This window comes from Peromyscus eremicus, chromosome 10, assembly GCF_949786415.1.
Source record: "Peromyscus eremicus chromosome 10, PerEre_H2_v1, whole genome shotgun sequence".
NCBI lineage: Eukaryota > Metazoa > Chordata > Mammalia > Rodentia > Cricetidae > Peromyscus > Peromyscus eremicus.
The window spans coordinates 88,345,655-88,366,856 of NC_081426.1; the positions used below are offsets into that span (position 1 = coordinate 88,345,655).

At 43.6% G+C, this 21,202-nt stretch overlaps 2 protein-coding genes across 6 annotated transcripts in view; one reads left to right on the forward strand and one right to left on the reverse strand.

Moving 5' to 3' along the window:
• Positions 1-16,334: 16,334 nt before the first annotated feature.
• Positions 16,335-20,955, reverse strand: Hnrnpdl (heterogeneous nuclear ribonucleoprotein D like). 5 transcript variants are annotated; one of them, XR_009381646.1, is made up of 9 exons: positions 20,473-20,950; positions 19,525-19,693; positions 19,279-19,440; positions 18,769-18,900; positions 18,551-18,665; positions 18,139-18,309; positions 17,721-17,812; positions 17,261-17,365; positions 16,335-16,595 (listed from the first exon to the last, which is right to left on the reverse strand). XR_009381646.1 is itself a non-coding variant. In XM_059274722.1 (8 exons), exons 1-7 carry the CDS (start codon positions 20,931-20,933, stop codon positions 17,742-17,744), a joined length of 1,281 nt encoding a protein of 426 aa, XP_059130705.1. In that variant the 5' UTR covers positions 20,934-20,950; the 3' UTR covers positions 16,335-17,365; positions 17,721-17,741. The 5 variants fall into 5 exon arrangements, 4 of the variants coding, with proteins under 4 accessions (XP_059130705.1, XP_059130707.1, XP_059130709.1 ...); XM_059274722.1 differs by having other exon boundaries at positions 16,335-17,365; XM_059274724.1 differs by lacking the exon at positions 17,261-17,365 and having other exon boundaries at positions 20,473-20,949.
• The window catches only part of Enoph1 (enolase-phosphatase 1), a 33,527-nt gene continuing 33,099 nt past the window's right edge, over positions 20,775-21,202 (forward strand). Inside the window, exon 1 of the mRNA XM_059274727.1 lies at positions 20,775-20,946. The gene's annotated coding sequence lies outside the window, so the exon portion shown is untranslated. The remainder of the gene's footprint in view (positions 20,947-21,202) is intronic.

Below are 21,202 nucleotides of genomic sequence, written 5' to 3' on the forward strand. Positions count from 1 at the left end.
AGTGCATTACTATCTAGTGTCAAAGGTTCTCTTTTATTTATTTGTTTGTTTATTGATTGATTGGCTGATTTGTTGTTTTGAGACAGGTTTTCCCTGTATAGCCCTGGCTGTCCTGGAACTCACTTCATAGACTAGGCTGGCCTCAAACCCAGAGATCTACCTGCCTCTGCCTTCCAAGTGCTGGGATTAAAGGCATGTGCCACCAGCCCCAGATCTTTTTTATTTATTTTTTTTAGTATGAGTTTTTTTCATCTAGTTATTGTGTGTGTGTGTGTGTGTGTGTGTGTGTGTGTGTGTGCGTGCTCATGCAGATGCATGACATGGAACTTGCATTAAGTTGTCCTCTGATCTCCATATATGCACCACGACACATGTGCATGTAGGCACAGGTGCACTTACATTCACAAACATATGCACACTTACACAAAATAAATAAGTAAAATAATACAAAACTTATATTGTACCCACACAGTATTATTTTATAGGTAGGAAATTGGTCAAACTTAATTATTTACCTATGGAATAAAAAATTTATTATCATAATTTATTACGTAGCTGCAAGAGAAACAATAAAAGGAAAAATTACAAGAGTCCTGGCATACCATGATGGACTCCACGCCATATTTCCATCAGATGAGAGGTCTGGGGAAGGAATGTTTGGTTTTTTGGGTTTTGGGGGGAGGTCTCTGAAAGTTTGAATTGTAGTTAGAAGTAAAAAATTTGTTTGTTTTATTTTACCTTTATGTGTGTGATTGTTTTGCCTGCATGTATGTCTGTGCACCATGTGCTTGCCTGGTGCCATCAGAGGCCAGAAGAAGCCACCAGATTCCTTGGAACTGGAGTTATAGATAGTCAAGCTACCGTACAGGTGCTGGGAGGTGAATAGCAAGTGCTCTTAACACTAAGCCATCTCTCTCATCCCTTGGAAGTAAAAATATTTTGAATTTTTTTTAATTGACTCAGTTAAACAAATTTCTACATATTTATGGATACCATGCTACATTTTAATACATATCTAATTTATGTAATATTTAAATAGAATTATAAAGACAAACTTTTACTTTACTTCACAAAATGACTATTAGTGAAAGGCCCAAGCAGGAGAAATGGTTGTGTGTTTAAGAGCATTTCTTGCTATGTGCAGGGGACCTGGTCTTGGTTACCAGCAACCACATGGTGGCTCAAAACCATGTGTAACTCTATTTCCAGGGAATTCAGCACCCTAACTAAGACAGAAGTTGGTACCAGGGACTGAGGTAGTGCTTTGATAGGCCTGACCATGTTTTTATTTGGAGGAACTTGGTTTTGGGAACTTTGGATTGAGAAAGCAGTGGAACACTTTAAGAACTGCTTAACTGGCCATGCAGACAGTGGTGCTGAAGGGGATTTAAACTGTGGGGCCTGGCTCAAGAGGTGTCAGAGGAGAAGAATTTTGGTATGTGGCCTAGAGACTGCTCTTGTGATATTTCAGTGAAGAATAGCTGCTTTTCACCCTTCTTCAAAAAGTCTACCGGGGGCTGAAGTAAAGAGTTTTAGATTAATTTCCTTTGCATTAGCAAAGGTTAGGGTTAGGGTTTTTGCATTAGCAAAGGAAATCTCAAAACAGCCTAGTATTCTTGTATAATATTAGAAGGACCAGCCTTAATATTATACATCCCAGGGGCTCAGTAGAGAGAACTATGAACGGTGGGCGAGGACTATTTTCAGGAAATGGAATCTCAGTGCACAGAACTCTTAGTCCAGTCATTTATTCTTCCAAATCTTCATCCTCCTGTGCCCTGGGAGTCCTGGTATATTGTAGATGAATAGTATTGTTAAATAAGAAACACAGAGCCAATGCAAAGATGAAAGCCAATGCAAAGATGAAAGGTCAGAGTGATAGCTAAGAGCTAAAAACCTTACCCTTCACTGCCACTGCTATCTTCCTCAGAAAGAGACCTACTTCCTGTATGTTTGTCTTTTTTATAGACTTTCTATTCTGCCTTCTCATTGGTTGTAAACCCAACCACATGACCTCCTCATCACTGCCTGTCTGTACAGACCTCCAGGTCTTCTATGGTTGGTCTTGAGATTAAAGGCGTGTGTCTCCATGCTGGCTGTATCTTTGAACACACAGAGATCCGCCTAGCTCTGCCTCCCAAGAGCTGGGATTAAAGGCATACACCACCACCGCCCAGTTTCTGCTATGGCTTGCTATTAGCTCTGACCCCCAGGCAACTTTATTTATTAACATACAAATAAAATCACATTTCAGTACAATTAAAGTATCACCATAGTATATATACACTTACAAGCAGTAATCCCTTGGCAATGCAAAGCCAGGCTTCCTGGGTCAAACAGAGGGGTGATAAGAATCACTAAGAGGGGCAATAATTGTTAATTATCATTTACAGCCCAAAAGGGAAGTGACTAATGGGGAAATGAATTAACTAAAGGCTAAATTTGGGTAATATCTAAGAAGAGGGATCTTATGTGCTCAACTATAATCTTAAATGTGAGTGGTAGAAAATGTTAAAAATCTATAAGTTGCAAGGTCAATGGGAGAAAATAAAACTGCTTTCTATTTTCCTATGGCTCCTATCTGTCCAAGCTATCTGCCGTTTTTTCTGCAGGGTGGGGGAAAGTGTGCTTGGTCGATAGGCAACCTGTGTACAGCTAGATGCCTCTGGTGATAGTTAAAGGGAGAGCTGGAACTAGAGGTAAGATTGGGAAAGGAGGAAGTTAAGATTAATCCACCAGGCCTTCTCAAATGGTTTGTCTGTTCTTAGAGAGTACAGAGGTATCTCTGATAAGGTACTTTCCTCCATCTGGAGATGGACCTGGCCGGATGCTGCCAATAATGATAATTACAGTGAGGCTTGAACTGGGGTTCTGGCTGTCCATAGCTGTCAGTGCAGAAGGTTATCTAAATATTCCTAGAAGTGGTTAGGTGAGGAGTTAGAAGTCTATAAAGTTAGTAAGGCTGTATGAAAGGAGGGTCCGAGCTGAATTGTGTAAAGCTATTACTCAAGGTCCACCTGACCTAGGAGGTGTCTCCTTGTGGAATTTACCTTAAATCAGGAGACTAGCATGTAGTGGTCTGGACTGTTATTTCTGTTAGTCCTTGAAAGTGGTTAAGGGAGATATCTGATTCCAGTGCTGAAAGGGGAGAAATGGATGGGCTGGTGGGAAGGAAGCCTTTCCTGAGGCTGTTCTCCAAATACCTTGAATGTGTATGTCCAAAGAGTGATCAGTCCACACTGTAGCAATTCTTAGGGAAAAATCAATTGGGAAAACTATGAAGGCACACATGATTTTCATAACAGAAGACAGCTGATATATAACAAGCCAAGTAACACCAAAAGCTCCTTGGAATTTGGCTTCCTCTGAAGGAATTCCTTGATCCCTTCAGGTAGTGGCTTTGCCATAACCACCTGAGTTCTTATAATATATTCCTGTGGCCCGTAGCATAGTATAGACTGTCATGTGGTTATTAGTGTTCACTCTTATGAAGATCTATAATGAAAAGGAGCAAGCTGAGAACGGAAAAAATATAAAATGTACAATTTGAGGGGAAAAAAGGGGCACCCGGAAGAAGAATGGGGCTAAGTCTTGTGTTCAAGGAGGTAAAAGATTAAAGAAAAGCTTGATGTTAAATGGAATAAAGGGAGTAGTGACCTCAGGTCAAGATCCCACTCAGCTAAGTTTCTTACTTGTGAAAAGGAATTAAAGAAAAGCTCAGAGTGAGGTGGTACAGGCCTTTGATCCCAGCACTAAGAAGACAGAGGCTGGTGAATCTAAGTTCAAGGCCAGTTGATGGACAGAGTGAGTTCCAGGACAACCAAGTTTAGGCAGTGAAGGAAACCATCAAAAACAGAAAGCTAGTGAAGATATAATTCAATGAGGGGGCTACCTTCTAGCCCCAGCAAGCAGCAGAACTTGACTTTGGCCACATGTTTCTGGCTTTAGAGTCAAAGATAGAAGAAAGGGATTATGAAATCTCCCTGTGTGACTAAGGAAAGCCAATGAAGCCAGGCATGTGTCAAGGGTGTCCATGAATAGAGGACTAGAGAAAACCTTGTGTGAAGCTGTGAAGGTGAAGCCTGGATTGCCTTGGAGACCCCAAGATGTTGAAAATGCCAGAGCCATGGGATACCTGCCGAGGAGAGTTGGTAACAGGGAGTGGAACCAGCCCAAGAGAAAGAAGTGTGCTGCAGTCAACCAAGCTGAAAGGAATTGGAGATCTGAAGAAGATTTTGACATCAGACATTGAGATGCAGAGTTTGGAGTTTGCCCAGCTGGTTTTTAGTATTGCTTTGGACCAGTATTTCCTCACTGTGCTCTATTTTTGGACAGTAATGTCTATCCTGTGCCATTATATGTTGGAAGTATATGATTTGCTTTTTTATTTTGCTTTTGATTTTACAGGGGATTATAGCTAAGAGATTGTATGAATCTCAGAGGAGACTTTGAATCAAGTTTGAAACTGTTATAAACTATGGGGACTTTTGAAGTTGTACTGGATGCATTTCTGCATTATGATATAGCTATAAGCCTATGGGGACCAGGGAGTGAAATGTGGTGGTTTGAATAGGAATGGCCCCATACACTCAAGTGCTTGAATACTTGGACCATAGGGAGTGGCACTATTAGGAGACATGGCTTTGGTAGAGGAAGTGTGTCACTGTGGAAGCGGGCTTTGAGGTCTTATATGCTCAAACTATGCTCAGTGTGGCAGTCTCCTGCTGCTGCCTGTGGATCAAGTTGTAAAACTCAGCTCCTTCTCCAGCTCCATGTCAGCCTACATGTCACCATGCTTCCTGCTATGATGATAATGGACTGAACCTCTGAAACTGTAAGCTAGCCCCAGTGAAACGTTTCCTTTATATGAGTTGCTGTGGTCATGGTGTCTCTTCACAGCAATAAAAACCTAAGATACTTCCCTTCCCCCTTTTGAGACAAGATCTCTGTAGACCTGGCTGGCCTGGAACTTGCTGTGTAGATTATGCTGGCCCCTAACTCACAGAAACACATCTGTCTATGTCTTCCCAGTTATGAGATTAAAGGCATCCTCCACTACAGCTGCCTACCCTAGATGGGAAACCAGTAACACCAAAGTACCATTTCACCAAATCCAACTTGGAGAACTAATGAAGTTATTGGGATTATTTACACTAGTATGGGTTACTTATGGGAGCAGGAATGACCCATGGACAACTGAATCACAGAAACACCTGCTCCGTCCCTGAGCACGTATGACAGCTGGAACACTGGAGCTCTCAGCAAGACCTACAGGCAGCTCAACCTGTTGAAGAACCTCCAGGCCATCTGGCCAGAGTCTCCTCCCTCAGTAGTCGCTTGCTTAGTCTATAGCCTTGGAGAAGACCTTGTGAAACTTACAAATTTCTGCTTTCCCAGACACACGTCTGTTTACTTCCTGAGTCAACATTCCAGGATGGAATGTTTTTTTTTTTTTTGTTTTTGTTTTTGTTTTTTTTTTTTGTTTTTTTTTTTGTTTTTTTTTTTTTGGTTTTTCAAGACAGGGTTTCTCTGTGTAGCTTTGCGCCTCTCCTGGAACTCACTTGGTAGCCCAGGCTGGCCTCGAACTCACAGAGATCCACCTGGCTCTGCCTCCCGAGTGCTGGGATTAAAGGCGTGCGCCACCACCGCCCGGCCAGGATGGAATGTTTTAGCTCCGAGGAAATGGATACATAATCCATTTAGCTCAAACACAGCCCCAGTGAGCTATTATATGTCCTCATTGATATTGTCTGGAAATATGTACACCTCCCTCTGACCCTTGTGACCTTCTAGAGTTCCAGGACTTTATTGAAGCTTTAAAGAACCCTTACTAGTTCATTCATTCTCCATTTTTGGACAGCCTATGATTAGCCCTACGCTTTCACCTTCTTCCTGCACTGGTGTGTGTTTGAGCAATGACCTCAGGGTATGTGCATGTAAAGAGCAAATACTGAGTCAGGTGAAATAAAGACAGAGGAGGGGAGAGCTGTGTTCCTAGGTGAAGTGCTGCAGGGAAGGGATGTGGAAGCTTACGCTGGTTTTCCCTCTGTGGTTCCTGAGTACCTGCTTTGCATTTACCATTGTCCGGAGATGCTGCTCAAGGCCTCTATGGAGCTTGGGAAGGGTGACCAGAACAGTAAAGTTAAAATTTAAATGTCACCAGGATTATGTTTCCTGCTGAAATAAAATCAAGTTTTGAAAAAAGTAAACATTTTTCAGGTTGTTGTAAGATGTTACTTTCCAGGGTTCTGAAAAGTACTAGTTTAGGCATTTTTTTTTTCTTCTTTTCCTTATTGCCGGTGTGGAACCATACTTTTGGATAGACATACCCTTGTTTTCATGTGTGAGAGTCCAGCTCCAACCTGTTGAAGGGTTCTTGGGGGCAGGGAGGAGAGAGGAATGAGGAAGTATTAGATAGAAATATAGGCAGAGACAACAAGAAAGACAGAGACACAAGAAAGCTTCGGGAGGGCCCTGAGTCAATACTCAGCTGCCCCAAGGTTTATTCTAATGAGCTTTTTATACACCACCCAGGGGAGAGGCAAAAGACCTCCTCCTTTCAAGATCAGAGCACAATGTACAGCCAATTGTAGACCCTTCAAAACACCTGTTAACCATGCCTTTGGCCAAATCATCCCATTATGCAGCCCTGCTGTGTAAAGCAAACTCAGATTCTCTGACCTTGAGTAAGGTCTTACTAGGGAGCCTCTGTGGGCCCCCCACACTCATGAAAACACTTTTTTTTTTTGTTTTTAAAGATTTATTTTTACTTTTCAATTGCAGAATGAGTGTGGGTACCCACAGAGTCCAGGATCCCCTGGAGCTGGAGTTACAGGATGTGAGCTACCTGACATGGGTGCTGGGAACCAAACTCAGGTCTTCTGCTATACATGCCCTTAAGCACAGAGCATCTCTCCAGCCCCTGGAAATGCTTCTGATTAATATGTTTATTATATTTCCATTCTTCTTTCCCATTATTATTTGAGTTAACGACTTTTATAAAATGGCTATGATATAGCTGGGTCTGTGAAAGCAGTGAGCATGACAGGGCCAGGGATATGGCTGGATTAGCAGAATGCTTGCTTGTTAGCATTCAATCCCCAGCAGTGCACAAACTGGGTGTGGTGGCACATATCTAACTCCAGCACTTAGAAGGTAGAGACAGAAGGATCAGGAGTTCAGGGTCATCCCTGGCTCCACTGTGAGTTAAGGAGCAACCTCAGACAAATGGTTTGGGGACTGGCGCTTTTAGACTACATGGACAACCACGATCCTTCGCACTCTGAGTTTGGAGCTGCTGGCATCTTGCAACTTGGAGGTCTATGTGCACTCTCTATCTACTTGCCTCTGTCAGCTGGCTGCTATGCTCTGGGCACTGTGGGCCACTGATGGCCACTTTTCACACTTATAGGAATGCCACCTATAAGAGGTCTCAAGCCAGAGCCAGGAGGCCTGAGCCAACTTAGCACACAGGGGGCTGTGTTCCTGACACCCTAGAAACATTCCAGTCTGGACAGTCTTCCCCTATTTCCATTAAAGAGCAAGCTTTTTTGAAAAGGAGAGAGAGAGAGAGAGAGAGAGAGAGAGAGAGAGAGAGAGAGAGACAGGCAGACAGACTATGGACTATTCTGGTATCTGATTTTCGAAAAGGGTTGGGAACTATTTCTAACACCACACAATACTGACTGCACGCAGACACCAGTCTCCACTGTGGATCTTCTTGCTACACGAAGGTAACACTGCCTTAAACACTGACATCATCAAGGCTAAACACGGGGTGTTGTGCCCTGTCTCTTTGCTTCACTACCACTTTGCTCAAGGTCTGGTCTGAGAGAATTCTGACAGCTGGCGTCACACATCTGCATTCTGGTGTAAAGAAGTCTGGGAAGGCGATTCTTACTTCTCTATATTGTATGATACATGGATTCTCACTAAGCCTGTGATGTAGCACTATTAGGTGGTGTGGCCCTGTTGGAGTAGGTATGGCATGGTTGGAAGAAGTGTGTCATTAAGTGGTAGGCTTTGAGGTCCCAGTGTGTCTCAGTTTTCTTCCTGCTGCCTGTGAATCTAGACATAAAACTCTTAGCTACCTCTCCAGCACCATGTCTGCCTGCATGCTGTCATGCTTCTCACCATGACGATAACGGACTAAACCTCTGATCTGTAAGCCAGCCCCAATTAAATGTTTTCCTTTATAAAGAGTTGCCGTGGTCATGGTGTCTCTTCCCAGCAACAGAAACCCTAACTAAAACAGCCTCCACAATGAAAACTCCCCTTTTCCCATAAAACATGTACCATGTTCATATAGTGCATGAACAGCTCTTGAGGGCTGGTGAGAGGTTCAGTGGGTAAAGAGACACTTGCAGCATGAGTCACCTCTTCAAGGTCCCCTGCCCTCAACATCTTACACTGGAGACCAAGTTTCCAATACAGGAATTCTTTTGGAGAACACGATCCACCATATTCAAATTGCAGCAATACTTACTATGGACTAAATGTTTATGTGATGAGTGATCTTGGTTGTCAACTACACGGGATTTAAAATGACCATGGAAACACATTTCTGTGTCTATGAGGGTGTTTCTAGAAAGATTTAACTTAAAGGGGGAAGACCAACCCAGAATGTAGGCGGCACCACCCATGGCCTGGAGTCTCGGGCTGAACAAAGAGGAGAAAGGAAGACGAGAAACAACACTCATCTCTACTGATGAATTCATCCCACTTGCTGACACAGTGTGACAAGCTGCTTTTTATCCCACTGCTGTCCTGCCATGTGGACCATACCCTCAAACTGTTAAGTCAAACCAAATCCTTCTTTTCAATTTTTAAAAAATTATTATTATTATTATTATTTTTAAGGCATGCACCTTTAATCCCAGCACTTGGAAAGCAGATGCAGGTGGATCTCTGTGATTTTGAGACCAGACTTGTCTACACAGAGTTCCAGGACAGCCAGAGCTACATAAGCGAGATCCCATCTCAAAAATTTTTTTTAGGTATTTTATGTGTATGAGTGCTTGCCTGCATGTATGTCTGTGCACCACATGTATGCAGTGCTCATGGAGGCCAGAAGAGGGCATGAGATCTCCTGCAACTGTGAGCCACCCACCACCTGGGTGCTGGGAACCAGATTCAGGTTCTCTGTAACAGCGGCAAGTGCTCTTAACTACTGACTATTTCTTCTCTAAGTGGTGGGCTTTGAGGTCTCAGTGTGTCTCAGTTTTCTTCCTACTGCCTGTGGATCCAGACATACAACTGCTTTGGCCAGGTATTCTGGCACAGAACCCAGAAGAGTAAACACAGAACACTGGTGTCAAGAGTGGACTAAACCCGTGACAAAACTGCCGAGGGCTGTAGGCCTTTGGAGCTGGATAGAAGGAACATCAGAGCATTTAGAACTTTAGACAAGAAAAGCTCTAGAATGTCAGAAGAACTTAAGGGGTTATTCTGCTGAAAGTTTGGGAGATCAGAATGCCAAGAGAAACACAGTGGAAGCTGGTTTCTGAGAGGAACAAGGACTCACTTGTGTACCAGGCTAGAGGCCATTCCCGTCACACTACGGCAGAGTCTGGCTGCCTTCTGCGCACATCCTGGGAATCTGAGTGAGGCTGCATTCAAAAGCAATGAACTAACTTCTTTGGCACAGGGAATGTCCAGGCATAGCTAGTCTGTTTTATTTGTAAGTCTTCCGAAGTTCCCCATGTTGGCCTCAACTTGAGACCTATGTGTTAGCCTCCTGTGCAGAGGGAAAACAGGAGTATGGCCCCTGCGGCTGCCCCGCCAGGCTTCTGTTGGGTGAATCCCAGTGTCTGGTTAGTTCTTCAGTGCTTTCAGGTTTTTCTGGTTGTTGTTTCTATTTTTCTGTTTGCAAAAGGAGTTAGAACTACCTAGACCACAGCTGCTAAAAGCAGAATCACGTATATTCTCTTGAAAAATGATATGAACACATATGTGCATATGCCCACATATATACTCTGAAAAGTATATATTAGTCAATTCTAATGTATGTGAATGTGAATATGTAGTTTTTTTTTTTTTTTTTTTTTTTAAAGATTTTATTTTTTTATTATGTATACAGCATATATGACAGCAAGCCAGAAGAGGGCACCAGCTCTCATTACAGATGGTTGTGAGCCACCATGTGGTTGCTGGGAATTGAACTCAGGACCTCTGGAAGAGCAGTCAGTGCTCTTAACCGCTGAGCCATCTCTCCAGCCCGAATATGTAGTTCTAAACAAAAAACTATGTTATCTTAGGAGTGAATTCTGGGCTAATTCTTAGACTTTTGACATTCTGAGGAAAAGCTAACTCCTAGAAATAAACAGTACCATTTGTGGGATATTGGGAATTGAACCCAGGGCTTCATCTGTTAGGCAACCACTCTACCAACTAGCATGCTTTCCTGACATTGTCAGCAATGACTATATCTTCTGGTTGAGTCTCTTTTTTTCCCCCCCGAGACAGGGTTTCGCTGTGTAGTTTTGGTGCCTGTCCTGGATCTCGCTCAGTAGACCAGGCTGGCTTCGAACTCAAAGATCCGCCTGGCTGTGCCTCCTGAGTGCTGGGATTTAAGGTGTGAGCCACCACCGCCTGGCCTGGTTGAGCCTCTATCAGTTGTTGCAGAGCTGGAAGCTTCCTCTTTGATATCTTTAAGGCAGAGAAAGCTTTTACCAAGAGGTGAATATTTATGCCCAAGAAAAAACGATTTAGGTAATTTTAAAGTAGTAACCTGTTGGCTGTAGAGATTCCTCAGTCAGTAAAAGTGCTTGCCCCCAAAGCATGAGGACCCAAGTTTGGATCTCCAGCACCAATGGAAAAGCTGAGCAGACTTCAGGGTTCTACACACTTACACATAACACATTCTCAAAAGTAAATAATACAAGCCAGACATAGTGGTGCAGGCCTTTAATCCCAGCACCCCGGAGGCAGAGGCAGAGGCAGGCGGACTTTTGACACCAGTCTGGTCTATAGAGTGAGTTCCAGGATACACTGAGAAACCCTGCCTCAAACACCATCCCCACACAAAAATTTAAAAATTCTAGCCTACTAGATTGGATCCTACTACCATGGATACTGGCTGTGTGTCACTGGAAAAATCTACATTTGATCTTAACCAAGAAGATAAATAGCAACATCACTGGAAAAATCTATCATGGGAATCACACTTGGGTTCTCTGCAAGTACAGTTCATGTTCTTAAAAAAAAGTCTTGAGATTTATTTTTGTTTTGTGTGTATGTCTATGCAACACATGCATGTAGTGCCTGCAGAGGCAGGTGGTTGTGAGTCACCACATGGGCACTGGATTCTAACCCAGATCCTATGGAAGAGCGACCAGTGCTCTTAACCACTGAACCATCTCTTCAGTTCCAAAGCATTTGAACTTGGCAGTACTGAATAAGAGGGCAAATTAAAAAAAAACAACAACCTTTTTGTTAATTTCTGTATCTTGGTGCCCTGAAACATCAGGGCAATAGCAATTAAATAATTTTAATTAACAAAATGCAAAAAATGATTTAAACAAGGGAAGAACTAGGCAGAGTTGAGTTACTACTTTTGATAGACCCTTAAGACTTTTGTGCACATACATTAAGAATAACTACTGAAGAAAGAAAAGAATATTGGACAGAATTGGGAGGTGTCTGTTTTTCCAAAGTCCGGTAAATGCTAACTTAAAAATTCCTAACTTTGCAGCCTTCTGTGCTTTAAAGCTTTTCCTTTTGCAGATGCAGCAGTGACGCTTTCCTAAGTTCCCATCTTTGTCCTTATCCCAGCGATGTGCCAAGTGTGCTTCCAAAGTCTTAGCAAGAGGGACATTTCTTGGTTTAAAGCTTTTCCTTTTGCAGATGCAGCAGTGACGCTTTCCTAAGTTCCCATCTTTGTCCTTATCCCAGCGATGTGCTAAGTGTGCTTCCAAAGTCTTAGCAAGAGGGACATTTCTTGGTTTCAGTATTTTAATAAGTGTGGCAGAAATGACCATCAACAGAAATCTCTACAGGGCGCCAGACATGGTGGCACACGCCTTTAACCCCAGCACGTGGGATTAAAGGATCCGCAGAGGCCAGGCTGGTCTACAAAGTGAGTTCCAGGCTGTGACACAGAGAAACTCTGTCTTAAAAAACAAAACAAAATAAACCAAAAACAGCATGGTAAAAAACATTTGATTTTAATTGGCATGATATCCATCATCTCACAATGTTCTGAAAGCTGCCTACCTTTGGTTAATAGAAACGCCATAGCACAATGAAAGTTACACACACACTATTTTAAGCAAGTCAGCCAAGAGTATCTTGCACACTTGTAACCCAGCATTAAGACTGAGGCAGGAAGAACTCAAATCCATGATAAGCTACATGGGGAAATTGGGCTCAAACAAAATCCAATGTATGGGAAAAGAAAATCAAGGGTTCTGGTGATGAAAAATTTGGAAACCACACCACTCAAACTTCAAGTTTACAAAACAAACAAACAAACAAAACACACCGCCCCCCCAAACCAACCAACCAAAAACCCTGCAGATAGCCGTGGTAGTGCACACCTGTGATCCAAGCAGTCAATCAAGGTCAGTCTGAGTTACACTGAGACTGTCTCAAAAGTGTGAGGTTGTTGGAGAGACGGCTGAGCAGTTAAGAACATTTGCTACAGCCAGGCAACAGTGATGATGGCAGTCTCGCACACCTTTAATCCCAGTACTCCAGAGGCAGAGGCGGGTGGATTTCTGAGTTCGAGGCCAGCCTGGTCCACAGAGCTAGTTCCATGACAGCCAGGGCTACACAGAGAAACCATGTAGCCCCCCCCCCCCCGAAAAAAAAAAAGGTGCTTGCTACTTTACAGGACCTGAGTTCAGTTCCCTGGTCCCACAAGGAGGCTTACAAGCGTATAATTCTAATTCCAGGAGATCTGTTGCCCTCTTCTGGCCTCCATGGGGCACCACACACAGGTAGTGCACAGACATACATGCAAACAAAACACACAAAGTCCAATTCTTTTGGTATGTACACATACATGCACACATATACAACCTAAGTATCTCAACGATCCAAGGACAATGGGAATCACTGTCAATATCCAAGGACAGATCTTTCACAGAACAACTAGCTGATTTCCTGGGTGTTTCATCAGAGAAGAGAGGCCACTGTAGCCAATTCTACTTCCCTACAAGAGATCCTGGCACTCACAGTGATAGTATTAAGGAACATTGACCAGTCTCAATGCCCAAGTAGTTCTCAAATACTTCATCTGGAAACCTGGGCCTCATATATGGCTAATAGCTATAAAAGCTGTTTAATGTTTAAGATTCCAAAACGTCATCAGGGCTAGTGCTTATAAACCAGCTAACTGCCTGACTTGAGAAGCATGGAGGTAATGAAGTTTGAGAAGGACCTTTGGTAGGGATGCCATTCTTTTCTCACTAAACCACAGTATCACACGTATCCTCTGTGTATGTGCACACTTGTGCATGTGTCCCCAAGGAGACCAGAGCTATTGGTACTCCTGGAAGTGGAGTTACAGGCAGTTGCGAACCGCCTGGTGTGGGTGCTGAACCCGGGTCCTCTCCAGGAACTGCGCCCACCCTCAATTTCAAGACCTTTAAGTTGTGCTGGTCTTTGAGAAACCAAAATCTTGTACTTTTTGTCTGAAACTTCTTGAACTGAATATGCTTTTTCAAAGCACAGACAAACCACTTGAAGAACACACCTCTTCAAATGAGTACCTTTGAGTCCTGATTAAAAGGGAAAGCTGGAGATTAAGTTAGCATTCGAGGAGCACAAGAAATCCTCACTGTTCAGCATTCCACTAGGACCCAGACCACCAATCAGATCTTGTAGTTTTTTCAGTCACTGAGAAGTCATGGTGCATCCTTACTTTCTATAAAACCAAATCCTACTAAAATCCTTTTTTCAATTTGGCCATTTTGAAGAAAAATGTTAAAACCCCAACTGATTCTAATTTTTTAGGAATAATATGTATTTTTAGGAATACATTTTCAAACACATGCCAAAAAATAAAAAAGGCAACATAGAGGTTGCATTGTTAAAAAAGTTGAGACCAGCCAGGCTGTGGCAGCACACACATTTAATCCTAGCACTTGGGTGGCAGAGGCAGGTGGATCCGAGTTTGAGGCCAGCCTGGTCTACAGAGCTAGTTAGCTCCAGGACAGCCAGAAAGAAGTTGAGACCATGGGTGACATTAGACCAGGGTTTGAGAGGACTTCTCAGAATTAGTATTTTCTGATATTGCTCAATGTTATATATAACGAATCCATATGTTCACACACATCACGTGTTGTGATTGTGCTCAATGTGCACTTCATGGGGCCAGGGCCAAGGCTTTGTCGGTCTCCCTTGACCGCTCTCCACTTACACGTCCATGTGCCGTGGCAGGGTGCAGAGGGCAGTTTTGTGTAGTTCTTTCCTTCTCTTTGTGCTCAGGTTTGTAGGGAACTGGTGCTTTTAGGGGCACCACCATCTTACCAGCCTGTCCACCTTTTGCTCTTTTAGACAAGATCTTTCACTGTACTTGAAGTAATGAGGTTTAGGGACCCACTTGCCTCCATCCAGTCCAAGCGAGGTGATTACTGTTATACCCTTCCAATCTGCTTTCACATTGTCTCGAATGTGAAGGCTCTACCCAGCTCTTGAGTAAGGCACCTTTTTAAATTGGTAATGACTTGAAATGTGTTCTATTTGCTTAGCAAAGGTTCACTGGCTCTGCTTATTCATGGTAACAGTCCAGCAATGACCAAGTCCTCATCCTACAAATGTAGCAGTGAGACTACTGAAATAAAACAGGAAAGTGTGTAGGTTGTCTCCTCCATCACAGAACTTCAGAATTCCCACTTCAATATTCACTCAGCTTAGTTCTAAACTACTACTTAGGAATAAAAGCCACACTAACCTGTCACTCTAACTACAAGTGTGCAGATTATCTCTGGCAATGTCACATTTCTGTGGATGAATGTTTAAGGTACCTCAGTGACCAAGTACAGTCTTACTCTTCCATTCTTAGTAAACCATCTCAATGACCTTTAAATTTTCTTAAAGTCATACATAAAGACTTAATTGAAAGAAATTTTATTTTAAAAAGACTTTATTCATTTTGATCAGGGAAAAATGACAATCTCAATGTCAACTTGTCACCTAATTGTAAGCTTGAACTCACAGGTATTTCTTATTCTGGATATTGTACCTACTAACATAATGTGAAATGGTCTCCCTTCTGTTGTCTTGGCTGCAAGTCAAAACAAACAATTTTTAATAGCCAACACTGGTACTTGGCCATAGTAAAACAAGGCCAATGCATTGTAACTCCATAGCCTAACAAGTACAAATACTATCAGAACAAAGTTGTAGGCATTTTTAAAAAAGGTTATCAGTATAAAAAGCTTACACTGGTCTTCTAAGACCAAGTACTCTAAACTTTAACATATCCCAAACCCAGAAGCGTCTGTGGAACCATGGAAACCCCTTTTCTAAGTCCAACCATTCAATGGAAAACTCAAAGCTTGTATTACCTTAAAAAGTGTTTTTAATGCACCAGAAGATAGACCACATGACTCATCTTCTCCACTGGGCCCCTCCTCTGCCTGAATACAGAACTGTTTAAATCTACTCAGCTCCTGCACTATGGTGGGATGGACGCACTTTTGAGTGCTAACTTTCCTAAATTCACCCCACTACAACCAAACTTCAGGAGAATCCCAGACGTATCTGAGTAAGCCCTTCCTACCATTTGACAGCATTCTTCCCTTGCATTTATCTATAGCACTAAAACCCCAACAACAGCCACAGTGACCACCTAAAGCTTTCTCTAGCAGACAAGTCATTAACTCTTAAAGCCAAAGCCATCTATGAATTATACATGGTTTGTCAGACAGGAACAAGCAGAGATAGTCACTTAACAAGCCTTGTGCTGCTAACAGGTTTTTCATTTTCTGTGGTGATGGGGATAGAAACCCTGGCTTCATTGATGCTCAAACAGCACTGTGCCAGTGAGGCAGTCCTAGCTCAGCAAGGAGACTTTTCCTTAGAAAGATTCTGAAAGCACAGTTCACACTAGAAGCTAGAAAGCTCCACCAATCACAATAGACTGTAGTGCTAGTCTCCAGATACCTGGAGGGGGAACATTATTCAAAAGGTGTGGAATCAACCTCACTTAACAGAAATGAAGCCTTAGACTTTAATTACAGACTATGTCTACAGAAACCAGGAACAAGGGACACTAGGACCAGTTTCTTCCTGTGGACCAATACCCCCTACAAAAAAAGCTGTGCCTTAATTATTGCTTCTTTATAAAATTACATTTCCACAGAACTATGTAGTACCTGACGCAGAAAAACAATCACATAAGGAAGCATTTATTGGAGGTTTAACATGAATCATACAAATAAAAAGGTGTATAAACACAAATCCACATCGAGTCATAACACAGATAGCAAAGGACAAAGTGAAAACAAAGAAACTAATCGGCAGCTATATACAGTTGGACACAATTGTGTCAGGTACACTAGAAAGTCTTTTACAAAATAATCATCTTAGGTCAACAGAAGATCAAGCAATCTTCAATGTCGTCCTGTAAGATGGTTTCTTTACACCTCCTACAACAAAAACAAAACCACCATTAGATGTGTGCAATCCTCACAAGCTTGCAAAGGTCCACTTTCATGAATTGTTTTAAGTCCTCACTTTATTCTTTTCTTCAATAATTAAAGATCACATGCATATTCATTAACAAAGTGTAGTTTGGGTATTTGAAAAACTCACTGGAGTTCCCAAATGGTATTAGGAGGATTTATTTGAAAACACAGGAATGCAATCTTCCCAGTTACAAGCCTAGCAGACAAAGACCAACTAGAAGCACAGCTCTAGTAAGCCAAGGAGGATGCTATCACCAATGCAGATTTCAGGTTTCTGATCGTAACACAACGAATTGCTTTGTGCATGTGATCTTTAACTTATATCCCAGATTTAAAAGTTCTTGTTTTGGTTTGTAGATTTCACTATTAGCTATAAAAAGAAAAAGCAAGCATTAAATCTTAAAGAATGGACACTTAAAATGAGGCTCCACAATTGAAATACAACACTAAACAGAAGACCAAAATGATTAAGCTGTAAAAAGGCATTTATGTACTTTAACTCCTGCAAAAAACCATTTAAGTTAAGTTTAGACACTTAATCTCCAAAAAAGATTAAAAAGAAGCCAAAGTCTGAAGTTTCCACTTTTAATCTTTACGCTGGTACATGAAGTTGGAAGAGACCATACCACAGGACAGCGTTTTCTGGTGTATGCCTTGCGCTCTGCCCGCAACGTGCGACCCCCAGAGATAGACGTGGTCAGGGTGACACACGGCCTGCAATGAAGTTCCCGCTGGCGGGTACAAACAAGGTATAATGTCAGAGTTAGAAGACAACATTCTTGTTTTCCTTAAGTTGTACCCATTTCAGTACTTTACCTGTTAATAGTTCTAAAAAAGTTTAAACCTCCTGGTACACAAAGCAAACAGAAAAACTCTTAAGTTTTTCTGTAATTCTAAAAAAGGTGAGGTAAGACTTTAAAGTTAAAGATCTATAGACACTTTAGGCAAAACAGGCTCATAAAGCAATTAAAAAATTAACAATTTAGTAAAGACTACACAATATTTTGTTTACTCCTCTGTTCCATTTGTCTATTGATCTTTAAATGAAATCAGACATTGCCAATGCTGTCCTGTAAGCTCACACACCTGCTTTCTCCCAGGTCCTCCTCAGTAGGGCTGGTAATTGTTCTGGTGATTGCCACCCCCTCGGGATGCCTTGCCATAAGTGCTCTGTTGACCTAGTTTGAAAGGACACAAGTTTTACTAAGAAGTTTCCTATAAAACTGTCCTTTTAAACATTAGAAAAACCAAAACCAAACTACCCCGTCTTTAAAACTGTGCATGCTGAACATTAAAATATAAAGCCATCTTACGAGCCAACAGTTGTAAATTGTACTTTAAGATAACCATCACTGTCTGTTACTATCCTATGACTACACAACACAAAGACTTAACTCCAAACATCTCAATAGGAAACTCACACACACAAACAACTTAATGGGAAAGTACTTCAAAATTGAATTTTAATACCACTGGTTTATAAAATTAAGTTAAGTATTCTTACCGCTGTAGTCTGCATATCCCTGTCCATATCCATAGTTCCCATAGTTATACCCAGTATAATCATATCCGCCATAGCCACTATAGTTTTGATCACCACCATAGGCACTATTATAATTTCCATATCCTTGATCATAATAGTTATTAAATCCTTGGTTCCAGTTTTGGCCCTGACCTGAAACAATGCACAATGATTGTTAGGAAACCACTCTGAATCCTCCCAATCCTAACACAAAATGATGCATTCTCGTCCCCTACACTGTACTTTTAAAAACCTCCCCACAAACCAGCCTTTATCATGTGGGATCATTTTAAAAGTTTCAATCTAACTGTGCTTTCTAATGGGCCATTTTACCTAGCAGTTTACTGCTTCAGTTACAAAAAGATAAATCAGTATCCCCCAAATGAAGCCTCACCTCTTCCGCGCCCCCTCGCTCCACCTCGTCCACCAGCTGCTCCACCTCTCCCGCCTTTTTGTTGTTGCTGTTGCTGCCTGTACACCTCTTTGGGCTGTGCAACTTTGATTTCGCACTAAAAACAAACAGAATTCTTGCTGATGTTCTAAGCTCTGAACACAAAACCAGCTTTCTTTTCAAACAGGTTTTTCACACACAATGTAATTCAATGGATTTACCTTCCCAGACCCTATCTGATGGTATCTGCTTTCTAACAATTTCTTTACTGGTTCTTCATCTGTGTATGTGATAAAACAGAATCCTCTTCTTTCATTTGTTTTTGTATCCATGGGAAGCTCAATATTTTCTATCTGAAATCAGGTGTATTCAAAACAAACAAAACCACCCGTTAATGGTAGTGCAGAATGCTACAGGCTCTTTACAAACTTCAAACACGTTCTACTGGCCACTACTTTCTAAAAAGCTGTGTATATTCCTTCACAGCTTCTTTTACCCCAGAGGCCACCGGCTGGTAAAACACCCATCACTCTAAGCCCTTGGGCTTTGGCCAAGCCGAGGTTAGATATTAGTGTCTACTACAGCACAGGAAGCAGCAATCGAGATGTAGTAACTAGAAGGCACCCAGCAGTAATTCAATCCTATCCTGTTTAATATTAACGAACCCTACGCAAACTTGACCAAGCACAAACATTTCAAAAACACATCAAACGTGTACAAACACAGCCCACCTCTCCAAAGGCTCCAAAGTATTCTTTAATTTGTTCTTCTGAAGTATCTGGACTCAGTCCACCCACAAAAACCTTTTTAGGGGGTTCTTTTCCCTTTAAAGCTTTGGCCCTTTTGGGGTCTATCAATTTGCCATCCAGTTTGTGTTCTTTCAGTTCCAAAACCTAGAAGACAAGTTAGACAGGAACTTAGAAGCCTACAGCAATTTGCAAGCAACACGAAAGGCACAAGGCAAAACACACCCCTACCTTATCCACACTAGCAGCATCTTTGAAAAGCACAAATCCAAATCCTCTTGATCTTCCAGTGACTGGATCTGTTTTAATTGTGCAGTCTACAACTTCCCCAAATCGAGACAAATATTCAGTCAAATCTTTCTTGCTTGTATCCCAGCTCAAGCCTCCAATAAACATTTTACTAGAAATAAAGTTATTAAAAAAAAAAAGACTTAACAGTAACTCAGTGATTACTTCAACCCTGTAATTAAACCATACAATAAGTACAGGGTAACTTACTAAGTGCAAGCAATCTACTTTGATTACAAACACTAATAGACCACAAAAACCTTAAGATCACTTGCTCAAACCAGCACACAGTTTGCTTCCTACTGTCCAAACACAAAACTTAAAAAAAAAATAAGCCAAAACGAAATCTGGCGGAGGTTCTGCTCCGATGACTTTGGGATGCCAAGCACAACTTCTACACCGAATCCCCCACACAACTTAGGTGGACTTTCGACCACGGCTCTCAAGCCAACTTGCTAAAACCCCAAGAACTCTTAGCATCAGCGACTGGCGCCCAAACCGAAAAGTTTTCCCAACCTCCCCAGCGACAGTCGCCCCAGCGGCAGCAACAACACACACAATGAAGAGGCGGCGGCGGCAGCTGCCGCATGTGGCGCACCGAGCCCGGCCCCTCCCCCCCGCCCGCCCGCCCCGGCCCCACGCGGCGCCTGCGCACTCGGGACACCGACGGCGCCGCCCTCCTTCCCCCACCCCTCCTCCCTTCCCCCACCCTCGGCGGGCCTCTCGAGTCACCCCATCTTACTTTCCACTAGTGGGGAAGCTACTGGGGTCCAGCGGGCACGCGGAGACTCGACTCGGGGACATACGGGGGGGCCGCGCGCGCAGCTCCGGAGGGACGAAGGGCGCGCGCGGGGCTCTGGAGGGGGAGGGGAGGAGCGGAGCGTGCGGTACCCGTCATCCTGCTGGTTCTTGCTCGCGTTGATCTTGGATCCCTCTGCGAACTCCTCTATGTTGCTGTACTCGTTCATGTCCTCCATGGTGGCGGAGCCGTCGGCAGCGGGGTGCTGGCGCGCAGTCCGGGTCCCGGCGGCGGCGGCGGCGGCGGAGCGTTGTATGGAGCCGGATTTAAAATGGCGGCGGAAGAGATCCGGCCGCCGCCTGCGCCCTCCCTTTATAGCCGCCCCGCCCGCCAATCGGGAGGGCTGCTGGGCGGTGACGTGGCGCTGGGTCCGGCGCGCCCCCTGCCGGGAGGCGCTGGAAGCGAGCGAAGGGAGGAGCGGGGCGAGCTGCCGGGGAGCCCGCGGCCGCCAATGGGAGAGGCTGCGGGAGGCTAAAGTCGCGGGAGCCGAGGGGAACAATGGCGGCGGCGGCGGCGGCTGCTGCACATGGGAAAGCCGGGGCGGGACCTCCATCGCGGGGCTCCGGGTGAGGCGCGAGGCGGCGCCGGGGGTGGGGTGGGGGTCGGGCTCAAGAGAACAGCAGCAATCCGACGAGCAAGACCGAAGGGCAGGAAATCCCGGGCCGCCGCGTCGCAGGGGCCACAGTCCCTCTTGCCTTGAGAGCCTTTTGTGTCGCGCGTCCCGTTCGGCCCACTCCCGTCCTGCGCCCTCAGTCCCCCAGGGCGGAGCTGCTGGGACCGCCCGCCCGCCCGCCCGGCTGGCTGGCCGGCTGCTCCGGGGAA

Bases quoted from the DNA above. Each gene is read 5' to 3' on its own strand.
- Hnrnpdl (XM_059274722.1), bottom strand. From the start codon at position 20,933: ATGGAGGTCCCGCCCCGGCTTTCCCATGTGCAGCAGCCGCCGCCGCCG. The intron at 18,901-19,278 runs GTGGGCTGTGTT...ACCTGATTTCAG, and splicing joins ACTTTGGAGCCTTTGGAGAG to ATAGAAAATATTGAGCTTCC. The intron at 18,310-18,550 runs GTGAGGCTTCAT...GCATTGTTTCAG, and splicing joins AGCGAGGGGGCGCGGAAGAG to GTCAGGGCCAAAACTGGAAC.